The sequence below is a fragment of the Amblyraja radiata genome, chromosome 31 (assembly GCF_010909765.2).
Source record: "Amblyraja radiata isolate CabotCenter1 chromosome 31, sAmbRad1.1.pri, whole genome shotgun sequence".
Taxonomy (NCBI): Eukaryota; Metazoa; Chordata; class Chondrichthyes; order Rajiformes; family Rajidae; genus Amblyraja; species Amblyraja radiata.
In genome coordinates this window covers 21,179,542-21,199,088 of record NC_045986.1, presented here as the reverse complement: position 1 = coordinate 21,199,088, position 19,547 = coordinate 21,179,542, and the positions used below count along the sequence as shown (strand labels likewise).

General features: G+C 43.4%; 1 protein-coding gene across 5 annotated transcripts in view; it reads left to right on the top strand.

Annotated features, from left to right (window-relative positions):
* Nucleotides 1-12,720, top strand: part of cep104 (centrosomal protein 104) — a 79,708-nt gene extending 66,988 nt beyond the window's left edge. For 3 of the 5 annotated variants that reach the window (XR_004416542.1, XM_033048067.1, XM_033048066.1), the window contains exons 22-23: nt 4,739-4,829; nt 9,710-12,720. Coding sequence is in view for 4 of the 5 variants with exons in the window: in XM_033048067.1 (XP_032903958.1) it covers nt 4,739-4,829; nt 9,710-9,846 (228 nt within the window). In the remaining variant the exon portion in view is untranslated. Of the gene's footprint in view, nt 1-4,738; nt 4,830-6,822; nt 6,857-9,707 lie in introns of all 5 variants that reach the window. The other 2 variants (XM_033048070.1, XM_033048068.1) reach the window with 2 other exon arrangements.
* The last annotated feature ends 6,827 nt before the right edge of the window (nt 12,721-19,547 follow it).

Below are 19,547 nucleotides of genomic sequence, written 5' to 3'. Positions count from 1 at the left end.
GTCATTCAAGATTAAATTAGCAAGAACTTATTCCGCACTAAGCTGAAATTTGTAATCCCCCCCTCCAAAAGCAGTTAAAGCCATATTAATTAGAAATTAATAGACTTGGGTTAAAGGCAAACTCATTGCGAATTAGGAAATAAAGGTAGGTGAATAAAATTAAGATTAAGGTCAAATATAATCTGTGAGTGGCAAGACAGGTTGAATTGTCTTGTTACTATATTCCTAAATACTACTTTCTACGGAAGTTATTCACACTCTCACAGCTTCTAACGTCATTTTGTTAGAAATTTTCTTAGTTTTCTATTTTATTACTCTTACAAAGATCATTGTACCTTATCATTTGGTTGACCATCCTTTGTTTCCCCTGATTCTCTGCCACAGAAGACAGTGGGGGCCAAATCACAGGATGTTTTCAAGAGAGAATCAGATATAGCTCTTAGGGCTAATGGAATCAAGGGATAAGGGGAGAAAGCAGGAACTAGGCACTGATTTTGGATGATCAGCCATGATCATATTGGATGGCGGTGCTGACTCGAAGGGCTGATTGGCCTACTCCTGCACCTGTTTTCTATGTTTAAGGAAGAACTGCAGATGCTGGAGAAATTAAAGGTAGACAAAAATGCTGGAGAAACTCAGCGGGTGAGGCAGCATCTATGGAGCGAAGGAATAGGTGACGTTTCGTATCGAGACCTTCAGTCTGAAGAAGGGTCTCGACCCGAAACGTCGCCTATTCCAACGCTCCATAGATGCTGGCTCACCCGCTGAGTTTCTCTAGCATTTTTGTCTACCTTAAAATCTGCTTCATTGCCTTATCAATTTTTCTTTCATAAATGTTTACGATTATTAAAACACCAATCTTTCCTTCGTAACTTGGCACCACAAGACGTGTTTTCCTATTTTGCCTTATCCCAATTTTTTTATCTTTATAATTATTGTAGTGTCTTATCTTCACGTTGACATTCAGTTTTAAGAATGGCTCTGTTATTGTGAGATCTCTATCACAAAGATAACTAACGGTATTAGCTAAATAATACGGAAACTGTAAAGACGAGTCAAAGCGCACTATGTCTTCACTACTGTTTTATTACTAATCACACTACTCATACACATTACTGCCCTAGCTGTCCGTGGTCTATCACCGGAGCTAGAGAGCGATCTAGAGGTGGGGAGGTTACAATTATACTGGTGATATGGGGAGTGGTTAGTAGTGGTGAGGTCACTATGTTAAAGGAACATGCACTAGTCTACATCCTTCCCCTTGGAAACAAAGCAGTACAGCAGTGACAGGGCGACCACGACTCATACACTACAAGCAGTTAAACACACACACAGTCAGGCAACAGTTAAACAAATTCCCCGTAACGTACAGGCGGCTTGACCAACCGCCCGGAGCGGGTACGCAACTCGTCCTCCCCCTCCTCCGCAGGAACACCAGGAACAGGAGCGGGAGCGGGCGAACGAGCCGGAGATCAGGCAGGAGAGGGATGGAGCGTAGACCGGGGAGGGGAAACCGGCACAAAGGCGGGCAAACGAACAGGCGAGGGCGGACTGGCAGCAGGGGAGCGGGGCACAAAGAGCTGAGAGGGCAGCGTTCTGGGCATGCGAGGAGCGGTAGGCAGAGAGGAAGAAATCGGGGGGGCAGCAGGAGGCGGAGCGGGCTCATTGACCAGGCGCAAATGCTGGCGGGATCGGCGGTAGATGGTACCCTCGTGGTCGACGAGGTAAGAGCTGACGACAACCGCCAGTCGGTAGTTTCCGGAGGGGGACTGCATCCGGACGACCTGACCAGGGAACAGACGCCGAAGGGGACGGCAGGACTTGTCGTGGGAGCGTTTTTGTATTTCTTGCTTTTGGGCAATGCGCTCCTGGACGGCAGCAGGGCGGAGGACAGAAGGCACCAGGGACCGCTGGGACACAGGGATCGGAGGGAGCGTGGTGCGGGACATGAGCCGCTGAGCAGGCGAGCCCAGGGCAGGGTCTCGGTAAATGTTGCGGAGGTTGAGGAGGGCCAGGTAAAAATCCGACCGGGAAAGTCTGCAGTGCTCCAGCAGCTCCTTGGCACTGCGGACGGCGCGCTCAGCAAGGTCGTTGCTCTGCGGGTACTCGGGGCTGCTGGTGAAGTGACGAAAGTTCCAGGTGGCAGCGAAATCGCGGAACTCCGCACTTGAAAACTGGCTACCGTTGTCCGACTGCAAACTCGCAGGGGAGCCAAAGGTTGCGAAGTGGCGGCGCAGCTTCCCAATGACAGCAGCAGATGTGAGGGAGGTCAGCTGGTCCACCTCGAACCAGCTGGAGTAGGAGTCCACAAGGACCAGGAAGTGCTTGCCACGCCACTCGAAGATGTCAGTGGCGACTGCCATCCATGGCAGATCGGGGGCAGGCTGTTGCAGAAGCGGCTGCCGTTGCTGATGGGGAGAGAGGCTATAGCAGGCGGAGACCCTCTCCCGGATGTCTGGGGCCATGCCGGGCCAATAGAACTGGGCCTGGGACAGAGTGGCCTCGGCCCCGGGATGGCCGCTGTGGGCGGTTTGAAAGTAGTGGTCCCGCAGCGCAGCAGGCACCACAACCTTGTGGCCCTTCACCACCACTCCGTCGTGCAGCACAAGCTCATCCCGGACCAGGAAGTAGGGCACGGCACTGGCCGGCAAGGATGAGCGACGGTCAGGCCAACCACGCCGGATGACGTCGGCAAGCTGTTGCAGGGCAGGATCTTCGGCAGTGTACTGGACCAGGGACTGCATCTGCTGTGAAGGCACAATATTAACGTTTAACACCATCAGGTCAGACGATTCGTACGGGTGTCGGGTAGTGGACGTCAGCGGTGTGCGGGACAGCGTGTCGGCCACGAACATGTCCTTGCCCTTGCGGTACACGACCCGAAACGTGAAGCGCTGGAGCTGCAGCATCATTCGCTGCAAGCGGGATGAGGCGACGTGGATCGGTTTATTCAGGATCGTGACCAGCGGCTGGTGATCGGTTTCGATAGTGAAGGTGTTGCCCAGGATGTAATCCTTAAACATCGAGCAGGCAAACACCACGGCGAGGAGCTCTTTCTCGATCTGAGCATAACGCTGCTCAGCGGGGGTCATGGTGCGAGAAGCGTAGGAGACAGGCAGCTGCAGGCCATCGTAGAGCTGCAGGCAGGCGGCACCAAGACCGAACTTCGAGGCGTCGCAGGTGAGGACAATTGGACGCTGCAAGTCAAAGAACTTGAGAGTGGGGGTACTAACCAGCCTGGACTTCAGGATGTCAAACGCCTTCTGGTGCTTCGGGAACCAAGCCCAGGCAGTGTCCTTTTTGATCAGCTCCCTCAGGGGCGCACTCAGCTCGCTGAGGTCGGGAATGAACTTCCCCAGGTAGTTCACCATGCCCAGAAAGCGCTGCAGGCTGGGCACGTCGGCGGGTGCAGACATCCCAGAGACCGCAGCCGTCTTCTGCGGGTCAGGCTTCAGCCCCTCAGCTGTGAAGACGTGGCCCACGTACGTGACCTCTGGGACGCGGAAACGGCACTTCTTAGAGTTAAGCTTAAGGTTGATCTCACGAGCCCTGTCCAGGACTTGGCGGAGGTGGAGGTCGTGCTCAGCGACGTCCTTCCCGTATACCAGGATGTCGTCAACTATGATAGCACACGGCAGACCGGCAAACAGCTGCTCCATGGTGCGCTGGGAGACCTCTCTGGCAGAATTGATCCCGAATGGCATGCGAAGGAAACGGAACATGCCGAAGGGTGTGCTGAAGGTGGTCAGGTATGAGGAACGTTCATCCAGCGGTATCTGCCAGAAAGAGCTCTTGGCATCGAGGACTGAGAAGACAGTGGCCGGGCCAACCTGTGCAGCGACGTCCTCCACCGTCCGCATGGGGTAGTGCGGGCGCTTGATGGCAAGGTTCAGGTCCTTGGGGTTTATACAAATGCGAAGCTCACTCTTATCCTTCTTTGCAGCAACAACCATGGTGGAGACCCACCGGGTGGGATCACTCACCTCCTTGAGGATGCCCACGGCCACCATGTGGCGCAGAGTCGACTCTACCTTGTCCTTCATAGCAAAGGACAATGAAGTGTAGGGAACTGGGCTTTTATACTTGTCTGTCCCGCTGAGTAACTCCAGCTTTTTGTGTCTACTGTCTTTTATATTTGATTGTATGAAATAAATAATATATTTACTCATATTTGAATATAACATTAAAACTAATCGGTTGTAATGGAAAGGAAACTCAGTGATAATGGGAGAGACAGGAGGTAAATTAAAAAGTAGTCCTAAAGCCATGTGGGAATAGCACCAGTAGTATATGTATAATTAGGATTTACCACACAGAAAAGAAAGAAAGATGAGCTCAATTCAATAGTAAATATAACAGATTTGTGATATTTTTAATTTAAAGATCTGGAAAATTTCTGGAAAATATGATTATTTTAGAGTTCCAATGTATCAAACTCCAGTTTGCATATGTGCATGGATATATCACCATCACAATCTTAAAATAAACATGTGCAGAGAATACTGTGCTGCTGTTTTAGATCTCCACTCCATGAAATATGTTGGGTCTCTGAATAAAGCTATGGCTTTGTACATTGAAAGTAAAAATTATGCTATCTGGCAGACATGGTGACCTGCTCACCCTGTGTGGTTTGCACAGATTTCAGCCAAGCCCCTGTCTGCAGCACAGTTCCACAAGGAGCTGCTCACTGCACATATTGTAACTAACAGAGGTCTCCTTGTTCTTCTAACTCTCTCAGCCCTGGAAAGTGCATCTCATGGGAAGAGACGGCTGTAAAATGAACCCCCGCAGAATGCAGACGTTACAGAGGACCCAGCAACTCCAACAAGGTAACATTTTTTATAAATCAAAGCCATCTTAAGAGCCAGCCATTAACCTATTCAATGTTAGCACATGCATTAATGCAAAATGCACCTTTCTCTGCTATCAAAGGTTAGTTAGTTTCGTTTATTGTCACGTGTATTAAGGTATAGTGAAAAGCGTTTTTATTGCGTGCTATCCAATCAACGAAATGACAATACTTGATTTCATCAAGCCGCCCACAGTCTACAGATAAAGGAAAGACAAGTTCAGTGCAAGATAAGTTCAGTACTGTACGATAAAAGGTAGTCCAATGAGGTAGATGGTAGCTCAGGACCATTCTGTTGTTGAAGGGATAGTTCAGTTGCCTGATAACAGCTGGGACGAAACTCCCTGAATCTAGAGGAATGCTTTTTCAAAATTCTGTACCTCTTGCCTGATAGGAGAGGGGAGAGAAGAGGGAGTGTCCAGGGTCAGACTCGTCTTTGATTATGCTGGTGGCCTTGGCGAGGCAGCGTGAAGTGTAGATGGAATGAGTGGAAGAGAGGTTGGTTGGCATGTTAGTCTGGGCTCCGTTCACAACTCTGCAATTTCTTACAGTCTTGGATGGAGCTGTTCCCAATCTATGCTGTGATGCATCCTGAAAAAATGCTTTCCATGGTGCATCTGTAGAAGTTGGTGAGGGTTGTTAGGGACATGCCGAACTTCCTAAGCTTTCTAAGAAAGTAGAGGCGCTGGTGTGCTTTATTGGTCATTGCTTCGATATGGCTGGTCCAGGGTAAATTGCCGGCGATATTAACTCGTAGGAACTTAAAGCTTTTAACCATCTCTACTTCGATGCTGACAATGTAAACTGGGGTGTAGGAAGGAACTGCAAACGCTGGTTTACAGAGAAGGTAGACACGGTTGAGACCCAAAATGTCACCCACTCTTTCTCTCCAGAGATGGGGCATGTCCCGCTGAGATACTCCAGTATTTTGTGCCTATCTTCAATGTACACTGGTGTATGTGTACTGCTTCGCTTAATTCGATTACAATCTCCTTTGTCTTGTTGACTTTCATGGAAAGGTGTTTTCTAGGCATCCCGTTACGAGGTTCTCAATCTCCTTCCAGTACTCCGTCTCCTCATTATTTGATATCTGGCCCATTAGGGTGGTGTTGTCGTCTGTGAATTTGTGTTGGATCTGTGAAATTTAGTTGGATTTATATTTGGCTGCACAGTCATGGGTATAGGAGTAAAGAGGGGGACTGAGAACACATCCTTGTGGGGCACCAGTGTTGAGGATTATCGTAGAGGGTGATTTGTCACCTATCCTCACTGATTGTGGTGTGTTGGTCAGGAAGTCGAGGATCTGGTTGCAGTGGGGTGTGCTGCCTCCGAGTTTTGAAGATGAGCTTCAATGGGATATTGGTATTGAAGGGATTTGAAGGAATTAATGGCATTCTTTCCAGATCGCCTATGTAAAGATTGCATTATTTTGAATCGTATCCATCATATTTGTTTTCTCATCCTACTTGTTTCTGTTACATGCTAATATTGTCATTTAGCAATATTTAACTGGCAGTCCACAAAGTATGAACATGCCCCATTGAAAATGGATAGTGTAGGGACAAGTAATAAAAGATCATGTCTACCAGTGCAAGTGCTTTATCTTGCTAATACCTTTCCTGGCCCAATCACTGCTGATCCAGTAGATAATAGATCAACAAACATCATTCCTCTCTGTCTCTTCACTCAACGATGATACTTCAAATGGGTCATCATTTTTAAGGGCTTTCACTGAAGGGCTGTTTTAAGCAGTGTGCCTTCAGTGGCAGATCAGCCCCTCAGGAAGACAATAGTAAGCAGACTTAGTGGGTGAATCAATTTATTTATATTGGTTACTGATTGGAGTTTCAGGACTCACTTTCTTCCTGTTTCTGTTGTGTTGATGTCTCCCTTACTACCAGCTCAACTCAGTGATCTTGTTTATCTCTTCCTGTCCTTCTTTCTACTCCCCCCATCTCCAAATCATCTGCCAGAAAGGATATTCATTGGCCACTTGTTTGACAACTTGTAAGTATTGGATTAGTCCTCTGCTTCATGGCATTGGGAAAATTTGTTCTAGCAGCATATTGTTAAAATATAAATATTTCACTGTTATCCATTTGTTAACAAAAAAAAACATATACCATAGTCCACCAAGTAACACACTATCTCGAAATGTAGACATTTAACCGCAGTGGCTGCTTACTGATCTATAAATCAGATGGTGTTTTGATGACTGTGGTTATCAAAACAACTTTTAATAAACAAAACAAAACTACAGAACCTTGGAAATATGAATACTGTTCTCACACTCTGCTCCAACTATTGCCTTCTGTAGCTGTTGGCTTTAATCGCCAGTGAGTACAGCTCAGGAAACTAAAAACCACCGACTTAAAGCAGCTTTCAGTTATTCTTCATGAATGCTGTTACTATTTGGGCCCTAGCATTAGTTAATAACCTTGAGCCCATTTCCTCCTTGTAAAACATTAAAGTTTTCTTCTAGATTTTGCAACTTCCATATAGATTAATTTCACTTTGACGGTTTTCACATAAAAGTTTAGGATCATTTATTACAGTGGGGCTGAGGACTTGTCCTTTATCTGTTGTTTTCAAAAGGCTCTACAATGCAACCAAGAAACAGATTCAAAATCAAATTATTAACTAGAATAAAACACACAATGCTGGAAAAACAGCAGGACAATAGACAATAGGTGCAGTAGTAGGCCATTCGGCCCTTCGAGCCAGCACCGCCATTCAATGTGATCATGGCTGATCATCCCCAATCGGGCAGCAGTGTGGAAAGAGCAAAGGTTTGTAAGCAGAGCACACAGCAGCTGTTCTAACAGTTTCGGTTTTATTTCAGATTTTCAGCATCCATGTTTTTTATTTTCAGATTTCTAAGTAAATTGTTTATGCCGTCACCAGCCGCATGAGAACTATTCTTGATTAGTAAGGATGTCGGGGATTATGGGGCGAATGCAGGAGAATGGGCTTGAGAGGGAAAGATAGATCAGCCATGATTAAATGGCGGAGTTGACTTGATGGGCCAAATAGCCTAATTCTGCTCCTTGAACATTTAACTATTTTTATAGAAAATGCAGGCTAATTTTACTATGTTTTAAAAATCCCAGTGGATGTTTATTATTGAATGGAATAGAATACCCTTTAATTAATTTCAAATACATTGAAAGTTATTTCAGATTGACTGTCATTCACAGACAATAACAGCGACTCATCCACATGGATCAAATAGTGTCAATTGTGTATTTGAAATCAATGGAAATGGCTTGCGATAACTATTGCTTTCAATGCAAATACAAGAGCCAATGTGAAATAATCTAATGAAACATCGTGCAATTCAGTATAATGCTCTCTGCAATCTCCAAGATTGCTAAATACACCAATACTTTAGTACAGGCATTACAAAACAGCGTGAATGCCTGAATTATCTTTTCCAGTACAGTTTTTATAGAAATTTGAAGTTAGAAATTCTGTGCAACACATCCCAGCATTAAAATTCCATTGATTGGAATGAGGCAAAGGCTTTAAGCATGATAGAGCAGACATTACAAAGACAAACTAGACGCAAGACCTCAAATCAAATATCGGGGTTTAAAGGAAGAATCGTGGATTGGGGTTGCATTATGGATTAGGGAGACATCGGCACATGGAGAATTAATTGCAATGTGATTACATGACTTGGTGAAGGAATAATTAACCCTGGAGTTGGTGAACAACGGATGGGGCTTTAGCTGAGAGCATTAGGAAAGATGGATCACAAATTGAGCATGGGGGAACATTGCATTGGTGGTTGTGGGATGAAATATGCACACGGCCAGGTGGCCTGTTATGGCTACAGAATAGAGTCGAGCAAGTAGCAAGTTCTGAAGTGATGCATTATACTGGGTGCCGTACTGCTGGCATTGAATAATTAGGTCCTTTGTAACAGATGCCTATACTTATGGAAATTTTATTTAAACTAGGTGGTATAGTGTTGCTGCTGATAAATTTGCTGCCCAATGCCAGAGACCCAGGTTCGATCCTGATCTTGTGTGCCACAAACATGTGGCATTTGCATGTTCTCCCTGTATCTGTGTGGATTTCCTCTGGGTGCTCTGGTTTCCTCCTGCATCCCAAAAACGTGTGGGTTTGTTAATTGGCTGTTATAATTTGTCCCCAATGACTAGAGAGTGGATGTGAAAGTTGGATAACATGAACTAGTATGAATGTGTGATTGATGGTCAGCGTGGACTAGATGGGCCGAAGGTTGTGCTTCCATGCTGTATATTTCAGACAATCAATCAAAATTTAAACACTGATCATGAGCCTGGAATTACTACTCATTAATCAAGTTGTTTTCCCTTATTGTATAAAGATCACTTTGAAAATATATTTCATGAAGTGACATGCTTTGGGGAAATATGAATAAGTTTATGTATAGGAGTGCGAATGCTGATGAGCTTATGTTAAAAATATAAATAGAATGCATATGAAATTAGTGTTTAGCCTCTTCGTTTACCTTGCTAATTATTCAAAAATAGGTCACACCTGGCTAGAATATAGATTATTATTGAAGCAAGATTGGTATAATTTATATTAAAATCCCCTTAAAGTACATAACCCCTATATCTGGAAGCAGAAGAAATAATTTCCTTAAATTATCTCTGTTCTTGATAACAATGGAGGAAATTACGTTTATGCTTTTGAGCAGAATCCCCTTCATTTTTCTCAAATGTTTTAGTTAGTACAATCTCAACCCATTCCCTCTGATAGCAGAGGATTTAGGCTCTCACTGACATTTTCTCACCACTATTCAAATTGTTACTTTGAGATGTTTGAAACTTCTTAATAAAGGTAATTAAATATTTTTATTTTAAACAGCAAAACCAGGAACTCTGGCTACTTCTCGGCCAGGTCCCACAGGAATTAAAGGCCGTTCTCCAACAACCACCAGCAGAATCCCTGCACCAAGAGCAGGGTTAAACAAAACAACAAGCAGAACTCTAAATCGTCGATGAATTTACTCTCGATAGGACAAGCAGCGAGTCTATTGTAACCTCTGCACCATCGATTCAAAACATATGGTCTGCTCTGCCATTTGTGAGAACACACAGGACTAAAATCCCAATATCATCAATAACAGGTGAAAGATTGTTATGATGAAGATAAAGAACCTTGGACTTATTTTGAAGTTCTATCAAACATCCACTCAAGCCAGATTCTAACTTAATTATTTAATGAACTCCACTCGTACAAAGAAAAAATGGAGTTCAGTAAATTAGTTTTTTCTGTTACAGACATGTGCCTGGAAACCATGAGCAGAACATTAGAAAGAGAATAATGCACTGAATTCTGTTTTAACAGAAATGTTTGCTTGTAGAATTTACAATATTTTTCTGTTGCCTACTGTTCACTCAACAATTTCAGCCAAGAATGGAATCGGACAGCTGCGGAGTAATCATTTGTAGGAATCCTTAGAGTGCAGTATTAAAAAAAATACATGTATGCAATCATTCCCTTTTAAATTTTGTGCACGCCTGAACAGATGACTAGGGCAACTATTGTATTTGCAGAAATCTTATAATTTGTATGAATTGCTTTATCTTGAAAATTAGCTATTTTTCAAAGTGAAGGGACATTTATATGCACATATTCGAGTAGCATTAAGGGATGAAGATTATCATGACCAGATAAATCATTCATTTTTGGGGGCTGACTGAAAGCAAGTACTGTCACTTACTATAAACGCCTTCAGTGAAGTAGGTTGTGTAGCAAACAAATCATGTAATAAATCTGGCAATGGCTTCCGCAAATTTGACATGGGAGTTCAATTTGAGATGGATTGAGAAAAGCTAGGCAACGGGACTCTCATTGCAGCTCTTTCATGCATCTCTCGTGCAAATGTCTGGTTGCTTTTACTGTATGAATAGATTCATTTACAGTAAAGTGACTTAACTTTGCTTATGTAAACATTTGACAAGGAAAATATTGATGGTAAAATGCATTGGGGAGATCCATGAACTAAAAGAAAACGCAGCATTTCTAGTTTAATGTTTTGATGTTAAATAATTGCCTAGGTGGAGCACATAATGAAACATCAATTGAAAAGGGATACACACGTATAATTCACCTGATTTTTCCATTCATTTAAGTTGCTCAGATAGTTAATGTAATGATTGGAATATGTACTCAAATTCTATAATCTTAACATAATTGCTGAAAATTAACTAATTGAAATCCTTAATACCCTATGTCTTCATCAAATGTGCACTTGTTTAAAGATGTTGAACCCCACCCAGTTCTTCCTGGATTGGTGGGTTGTGTTGAATGCAATGTTTATATTGAAATATTTATCAAACAAAAAAAACTATCCTTTTAAATTTTTTTATTTTTTTTAGACTAGTACAAATGGATACTGAGACTTTTATTCAGACCCAGGGTTAGAGCAAGATTTAGTCCGAAGTTGTCAAAAGTAGGAAAGTAGTATCCATATTAAGTATTGGAAGTGCAGTGAAAAATGTCAACATTTGAAAATCACCATCTCAAAATTTATCATGAATCATTGGACTCGGCACGTGAATATTTCCTTTAAATTTTAAGCTAGATCATTAGTCACAAAATCAGATTTGGTCAAAAATGCTAAGAGTGAAAATAGAATAAGAATTTTCAGCTGTGCTGCCTAAATTTCTGTATCACACAGTGCAGTTAAGCCTTATTTCGCTGATTTTAAATTTAAATTGTCAGAACAATATTCAGCATGTGAAAGTTGCATAAAATCTTGGTTAATCTGATTTAGTCTTGTTTTGCTTTAAATGCATAGTTTCAGAGTATTTAAGATCATTGCGCAAACTATTGTTGAGCTTATAAAAAATGTAATATTAATGCTTAATCACTGTGGTTCAGTAGTTGGAGGAATTGAGCTAATTTGTCCCAGATTCTATTGATGTATTTATCTTGATCAAAAAATATTGAATGTATATTTTAGAGATGCAGCTGTATATATGTCAAAAATATCTAGTTTTGTATTTATTACACTTTCCTGTAACATATTTAATCCATTTTCGTTATTGGATTTGATTCAATCCTTCAAATGGTTTCTGTGTGATCATACACATAGCTTTTTTTTAAACACACTGCAGATGATGTGTAAAAGCTTTTTCTTTATTTTTCTTTGCAATTCTTCTCTCTCTCTCTTTCTCTTTTTCATGGCTGCTTGTCACTGTCTGGTAACAATTTCTCATGTCCGCCTGAGTGGTAAGTATCAGCAAGCTATTTCCAAGAGGACAAATATCACAAACCAATCCCAATCATGTCATCAATCATTTTCCATGTCTATACTTCCAATAATGATTCCTAACCAATGCCTAGAGTTGGCTGCCTGACTAATCTATCACTATAAACGAGGAAAGATAAGGCCAACTATAAAATTCCTGCTCAACAAAGATGATTATTTTTGCAGAACTTCAGCAGTTTGATTACTACATAAACAGTGAAGGTCAACTTCCAGGCCTAAAACCATTCTACAGTCCCCAAAATGAGTAATGCACAATACAGCATACCCTCTTGATTTATCCTCCCATTACTTGTGAAAGGATATGCCTGTGAGAATGTCTAACTGAGATTTCAAATACGCAACATCCCTAGCATACTATGATATGTCGTGAAAATCTGCAATTGAAAGAAAATTTACAACCAGCAAGGTTAAAAAAAAAAGTATAACTTTGCACTAAAGTTGCATAGAATGACACTTTGAGTCATGGCAGTTGGAGAAGTTGAATTAATTCATTGTGTAAGCAAAGCTTGCGTGAATAATTTTCTTCCCCATCAAATACTGAATGTCTGCCAGATATGTAGCAACAATTCAGGAATATTATTAAACAAAATTGAACTGACTTCTGGAAACAAATATTAAAGTGTGTCTTCATCCTGAAGCATTAACTCTGCTTCTCTATCCATAGATACTGCTTAATCTGCTGATGGTTTCCAGTGTTTTCTGTTTCTGTTTTGTATGTTAGGGCAGATGGCCAAAGGCTTGGTCAAGTAAGTATGTTTTAAGGAATTTCATTAAGGCTGGATGCCATCAGAGGGTCATTCATGCCAGAATAGGTTAATCAGCACACATTTCATGCATGAATGGAGCCTGATGCATGTTAGCACACAAGCGGAAAAGTTTTCAATGACCTTGTTTAGAAGGTTTTGGATGGCGGCTTGAAATACATTGGAATAGTCACCTCATAAGATAATAAAGACTTGAAATTGGTGCAGATGTGGGCAATATTGGAGCAGGAAATGGTGAGTTAATATTTGAAACTCATCTTGCCACCAAGATCATGACTCATTTCAGACAGTTTATAAGAAGAGGAATTAAGTTGATGGATAAGATATGTGCTTTTAATTGGTTCGTATGGCACTTTTTTTTACAGATTGAAAATTAAATTAACTCAGAGTAAATCAACACAGTAATCACTTGGATGAAATCACAATGGTGGAGGTCAAATCATGCAGTATAGCCAAGAAAGCAAACCAATGCCTCAGCATCCTCAGAAGACACAGGAAATTTGACATATTATTAACGCCACTTACCAATTTTCACAGGTGCACCATTGAAAGCATCCTATAGGGGGGATGCATCACAGCTTAGTATCAAGGGATATGGGGAAAAGCAGGAATGGGGTACTGATTTTAGGTGATCAGCCATGATCATATTGAATGGCGGTGCTGGCTCGAAGGGCCGAATGGCCTACTCCTGCACCTATTTTTCTATGTATGGCAATTGTTCTGCTCAAGAATTGTGAACACAGCCTAGTCCATTGCATGACCAGCTTCCCCCCCCCACCATCTACTGGGAAATCAGTGAAAAATCAAGGACCACTCGCATATCAGGCAGAAAATACAAAAGCTTGAAAACACATCAGATTCAAGGGAAGCTGCTTTCCTGCTGTTACCAGATTCTTTAATGGATCTCATATATGAAGGGTCTTCCAACCTACCTTGTTGTGGCCCTTGCATTATTTTTTATTTGCACTTTCTGTGCAATGGAGCACAATATTCTGCATTCTGTTCCCTCTCTGTTTTGCATCATTGTACTCATGAATGTTATGATCATCCTTATGTCTGATATGATTTGCCTGGCCTATGCGCAAAGCAATATTTTTTCATTGTATCTCAGTACACATCACAATAATAAAACAATACCTAATTACATAGTTTCTGGGCAGCATAATCGTATTTAATTATCATTACACCAACTAAATCTGATTACTCTGCATATAATCTCTAGTTAACAAATTGGTCTACACTCAAATCTGGTCTTTTCATTCAACTGGATAGAATGTGAACATAATGCGTTATAGGGATGGACAGAATTAAGTTGACTTTACTGCCTTGTCACATCCTTCAGCTCAACAAGTTAGGGGAGAGAATTTATGAACTAAACTGGAGATTAGTACATTCATTGACAGGTTTCCATGACGGGTATGGATTTAACTATTTTGACACTACATCATTTCATTATGTATTGTAGAGTAGTGAGGCACTCCTTAGTTGTAAAGCACATTTTACCAACTTTAATGTATCTTAAACTTTGTTTCTAATTAGTTTTTTAATTGTATAAATAGAATAGAATAGAATAGAATAGCCTTTTATTGTCATCCAGACCAAAGTCTGAACGAAATTTAAGCAGTCATACATATAATATAATACAATACAATAAAAAACAACAATAAACACATATTAACATCCACCACAGTGAGTCCACCCAACATCTCACTGTGATGGAGGCAAAAGTCTTAGGGCTGCAGTCTCTTCCCTCCTCTTCTCCTTCTGCGCTGAGGCGATACCCCCCGGGCGATGTTAAAACCTGTCCTTGCGGCTCAAACACCGCGGCCCGGGGTAGTCGAAGCTGCCGCTCACCAGACCTGCTGACGCAGCCGCTGGCCCGCGGCCGAACCCCCGGTCTCAGGCCACCGCCACCAGAACTGCCGTCCCAGCCCCCGGAGCATCGTTCCAGCCCCGAGCCGGATCGCCCTCACGTGAGTGCTGCCACCGTCTCAGCCTCGCGCCAGGCCGCCGCTCCTCCCTCGCGCCAGGCCGCCCCGACTGGGCACCGCTCCTCCCTCAGGCTGGGCCGCCCCGACCGGGCACCGCTCCTTCCTCAGGCTGGGCCGCCCCGACCGGGCACCGCTCCTCCCTCAGGCTGGGCCGCCCCGACCGGGCACCGCTCCTTCCTCAGGCTGGGCCGCCCCGACCGGGCACCACTCCTCCCTCAGGCTGGGAACGCCGTACCTCCCCGAGCTCGGCTACTTCGACGGGAGCACCGTTCCTTCCTCGGGCCGGCCGTCACAGCCCCTCACGAAAGCCCTGTTCCAGCCCCGAGCCGGGCCGTCCTCACGGGAGCGAGCTCAGTGCGAGTCCTGGCGGGCTCTGCCTCCTGAGCCTCGAGGTCGCCAGCTCCGCCATTAGGCCTCAGCGCAGACGGAGGCAGAGAAGGGGAATACGACAAAAAAGTCGCATTCCCCCGCAGGGAGAGACAGCAAGCCCCGTTTCAACCCCCCCCCCCCCAAAACACAAACTAAAAACCAAAAACTAGACTAACCAAAACGAAAATAAACAACCCAAAAACACAAAACAAACAGGGACTGCCGGAGAGCCGCTGCAGCCAGAGCCGCGCCGCCACATGGACGTAAAGATACCAACAGAAATATTTAACCATGTTTTCTCAATTAAACCATACATATACTGCTGTTCCCTGGTGATCACTTTAGGTGGGCTTCAAATGCCTAGCAGCTCATCGCAGTATTTCTTCTCGTGGGTCACTTTAGCGAGACAATACCTAGACGACAAAAAAATCCTATGTTAGACTCCCATTTATTGACTACGGCACTGCCTTCAACATAATCCCATCCAAATGCCTGGACCTAGGAATCAGCACCCTCCTCTGCCATTGGATCCTCCACTTCAGATATAACTCAGACTCCTTTCACTTGCAGAAGTTTTGGGATGATTGCAATTGTGGGCTGCATCCGTGAGGGGAGGGAAGCTGAATACAGAGGTGTAGTCCACGACTTTGTTGAGTCAACCTTGGCTGAATCACCTGCAGCTCAACACTGACAAGACTAAGGAGTTAGTGGTGGACTTCAGGATGAGAGGAACACCCCTGTCTCCATCAATAGTGTGGATGTGCAGTTTACCAAGGAGTACGTGTACCTGGACAGTAAACTGGACTGGTCCAGAAACGCTGAGGCCCTGTACAAGAAGGGACAGCCTGCTGTACTTTTTGAGAAAGCACCGCTCCTTCAACATCTTCAGTAAGGTGCTGCAGATGTTCACCGTCATGGACTGGGGCAGCGGGGCCGTGGCCACCAACAGGACTTGTCAGGAAGGCTGGCTCTGACCTGGGGACGGAGTTGGATTCATGGGAGGTGGTCTTGGAGGGGATGATGTTCCTCAAACACGTCTTGCACAATACAGTTCACCCCCCTCCATGACACACTAGTCAACCTGAGGAGTACCTTCAGCCACAGACTGGTTCCACCAAGATGCAGTACAGAACGCCACAGGAGATCCCTCTTCCCTGTGGCTATCAAGCTACAACTCGTCCCCCTTCTGTCATGGGGTAGACTGACTCCCCCCCTCCTTAAATCTTTGCACATCCCTAATCCTTTCCCCTCGTCACTTTAATTTAATGTATCTTGTGTTTTATGACCTTTGGCAGATCAATTTCCCTCCTGGGATAAATAAAGTTCTATCATATCGTACTTTCTGTTCCACAATCAATGAAGATAGGTGATAATATCTCTGCGATAATTCTCATTACCAATGTCCTGCAAGGATGTGTTCTCAAACCTCTACTATTCTCCCCATGCACTCACAACCGTAGTCAAATTCGGCTCGGACTGACTACAAGTTTGAAGATGACATTACAGTGGTACGCCGGATCACAAGCTAGTATGAGATGGAGTATAGATAATGTGTCTCTCCCTCAATTTCATGGAGACCAAGGAGATAGTTATCAACTTCAGGAAGCATGGTGGAGTTCACACCCCATTCAGCATCAATGGTGCTGAAGTGCAAATGGTTGAGAGATTGAAATTTCTTGGCGATAATATTACCAACAATATGTTGTGGACCAGCCTCATGGTGCGACAGCCAAGAAGACACGCTAGTGCAAGGGTTCCCAACTTGGGGTAAATTTACCCCCAGGGGGTAAATTTGTTGATTCTGGGTTTGTACATATTTTTCTCATTGACTGACTGTTTGGTTCAGGTATACCGGTATCTGTTCATCATTAGTAGTTCATAAATAAGTGATATAACATTGTTATGTGCTATTAAAGTTGCCGGGGTAAACGGGGCGAAAAAGGTTGGGAACCCCTGCACTAGTGCCTTTACTTTTAAGTTTTACGTTTATTTTGAACAGGGAGAAGGCTGGACTTAGCAGGAATGTACTAAATTGGAGTAAGACAAATTGCAATGTTATTAGGCAGGAGCTCGGAAGGGTACACTGGGAGTAATTGTTCTTGGGTATGTCCACATCTCAGAGTCGTTTAAAGGCCAGTTGATTGAACTACCGGATCTACACATTCCATTCAGTGACCAAAGAGTTTCTAGATGTGGTAAAAAAAAAAAAGGAAGTGCATGCAAGTTTTTAGTAGATGATAGGACACGCCTTTGAGGAATATAAAGAAAATAGGAAATAACTCGATGAGCAATTGGAAAGGCTAAAATAGGCCCAGAACTAGCTTTAGCAGGTTACGGAAAATCCCAAAGCTTTCTGTACCTACATTTGTAAAATAGGATAACCGGGGTGAAGGTAGGACGACTTAAGGAGAAAGGAGGAAATTTATGCTTTGAGTGAATCTTGGTGAAGTACTATAGGAGTATTTTTCATTTGTTATCACCACGGAGAAGGATATGGAGAATAGTGAGGTTAGTGTAGAGAATACTAATATTCATGGGCAGTTTGAGATTAAGAATGAGGAGGTGTGTGGGCTTATGTAATATACCCAAGCTATCAGCCCCTCTATTGGATCTTTCTGCTATATACCATTTCCATTTAGCAGCTGAACTTTGTTCTGCTAGGTGGGTCTATGTGTTGGGTCATTGTCTCCGCTACCACCCAGCTCATTATTGGCAGATCCAGTCTCATTGGTACCATTTTGGTCTCCTGTCTGCTCGTCCATCTCAACCAATGGCTACTGGCACACTAGTAACTGCTTTTCAAATGGTGTATATCTGGTTGCAGCGTCTGGCAATTTTCTGGACCAGAACCCCAAAGGTGCCATCTTACCATCCTGTCTGCCAAAGACTCCAGGTATCCACATCATCATGGGCTGATACCTGTAATTCAAAAGGGTTGTCCTCTCATTGGGGCGCCAATGGAAGTGCATTAGCCTTGACTTCTTTAGTGGCGAAGATAGACATGATAAGCTGGAGTAACTCAGTAATTCTCCTTCCCATCTTACATTCATTTGTTCTATATCTCTCGACATCACTGTCCACATCTCTCGTTTCCCTTTCCCCTGACAAAGGGTTTCGACCCAAAATGTCACCTATTCCTTTTCTCCAGAGATGCTGTCTGACCGGCTGAGTTACTCCAGCTTTTTGTGTCTACAGTTTAAACCAGCATCTGCAGTTCCTTCCTGCATACTTCTTTAGTGGCCTCAGGCCTGTTGCTCCTTGCTTCCCTATTCGAAGAAGAACTTTTTCCTGGATACTGCATATAAAGGTTGTAGCAGCGTGGTTAAATGTCATCTCCAATACCTTAATGGAGATTTTTAGATAAGCACATGGAAGTGCAAGGAATAGAGGCATATGAATCGATAACAGGCAGATGAGATCAGTTTAAATTGGCATCATGTTTGGCACAAACATTGTGGGCTGAAGAGCCCATTCCTGTACTGTAATGCTTTATGTACCTAGGTTCAGCAGAACTGAAATGTTTCAAACAGAAATATCAAATGCACTTTATATTAAATCTAATTTATTACTTCGAAGCAACTTATCATTAATACAGTAATTTATGCCCACTCTGCTCATTAGGGATTCCGGGGTTCGATGACTGAGTGATAATCCATCTTCCTTGGCACTGGTCACAACTCCGGGCGCTTGAAGGTCAAAGTCGGAAAGTCCCTCGGCTGATTGATGTACCAATGTGTACGTGCAAGCCAGCAGGCAAAGCAATATCAGCAGACGTTTCTTTAGCCCATTCAATGCCTGTTCTTCTGCATGCAATATAAATCTTGTCGTAGCTTCTTCACTGCATTCTAAATCACTGAGTCATTGTCAATGCCATACTCGTTATCGTTCTCATGGCATGAATGCTCATGAATCATCAGTTAATCCTCTCCTTACATGGTCGTGGTGGAAGGACAATGTTCAGGCTGAAGGGCTGTGATCATTGGAGTTCCACAGGGATCTGGTCTTGGACCTGTTGCTTATGATATCTACAGTAGAAATTGCTAGTAAGCTGGGCTGGAGCATAGGAGGCAGAGGGATGATTTTATAGAGGTATTTAAAATCACAAGGGACATAGCTAAGGTGAATGGTTGGACTTTTCCTAGGGGTGAAGGAGTCTAAAACTAAAGGGCATAGATTTAAGGTGAGTGGAGAGATTTAAAAAGATTCTGAGGGCCACCTTTTTCACACAGAAGTTGGTGTTTGCATGGAACGAGCTGCCAAAGGAAGTGGTATAGGCGGGTAAAATTACAACTTTAAAAAGA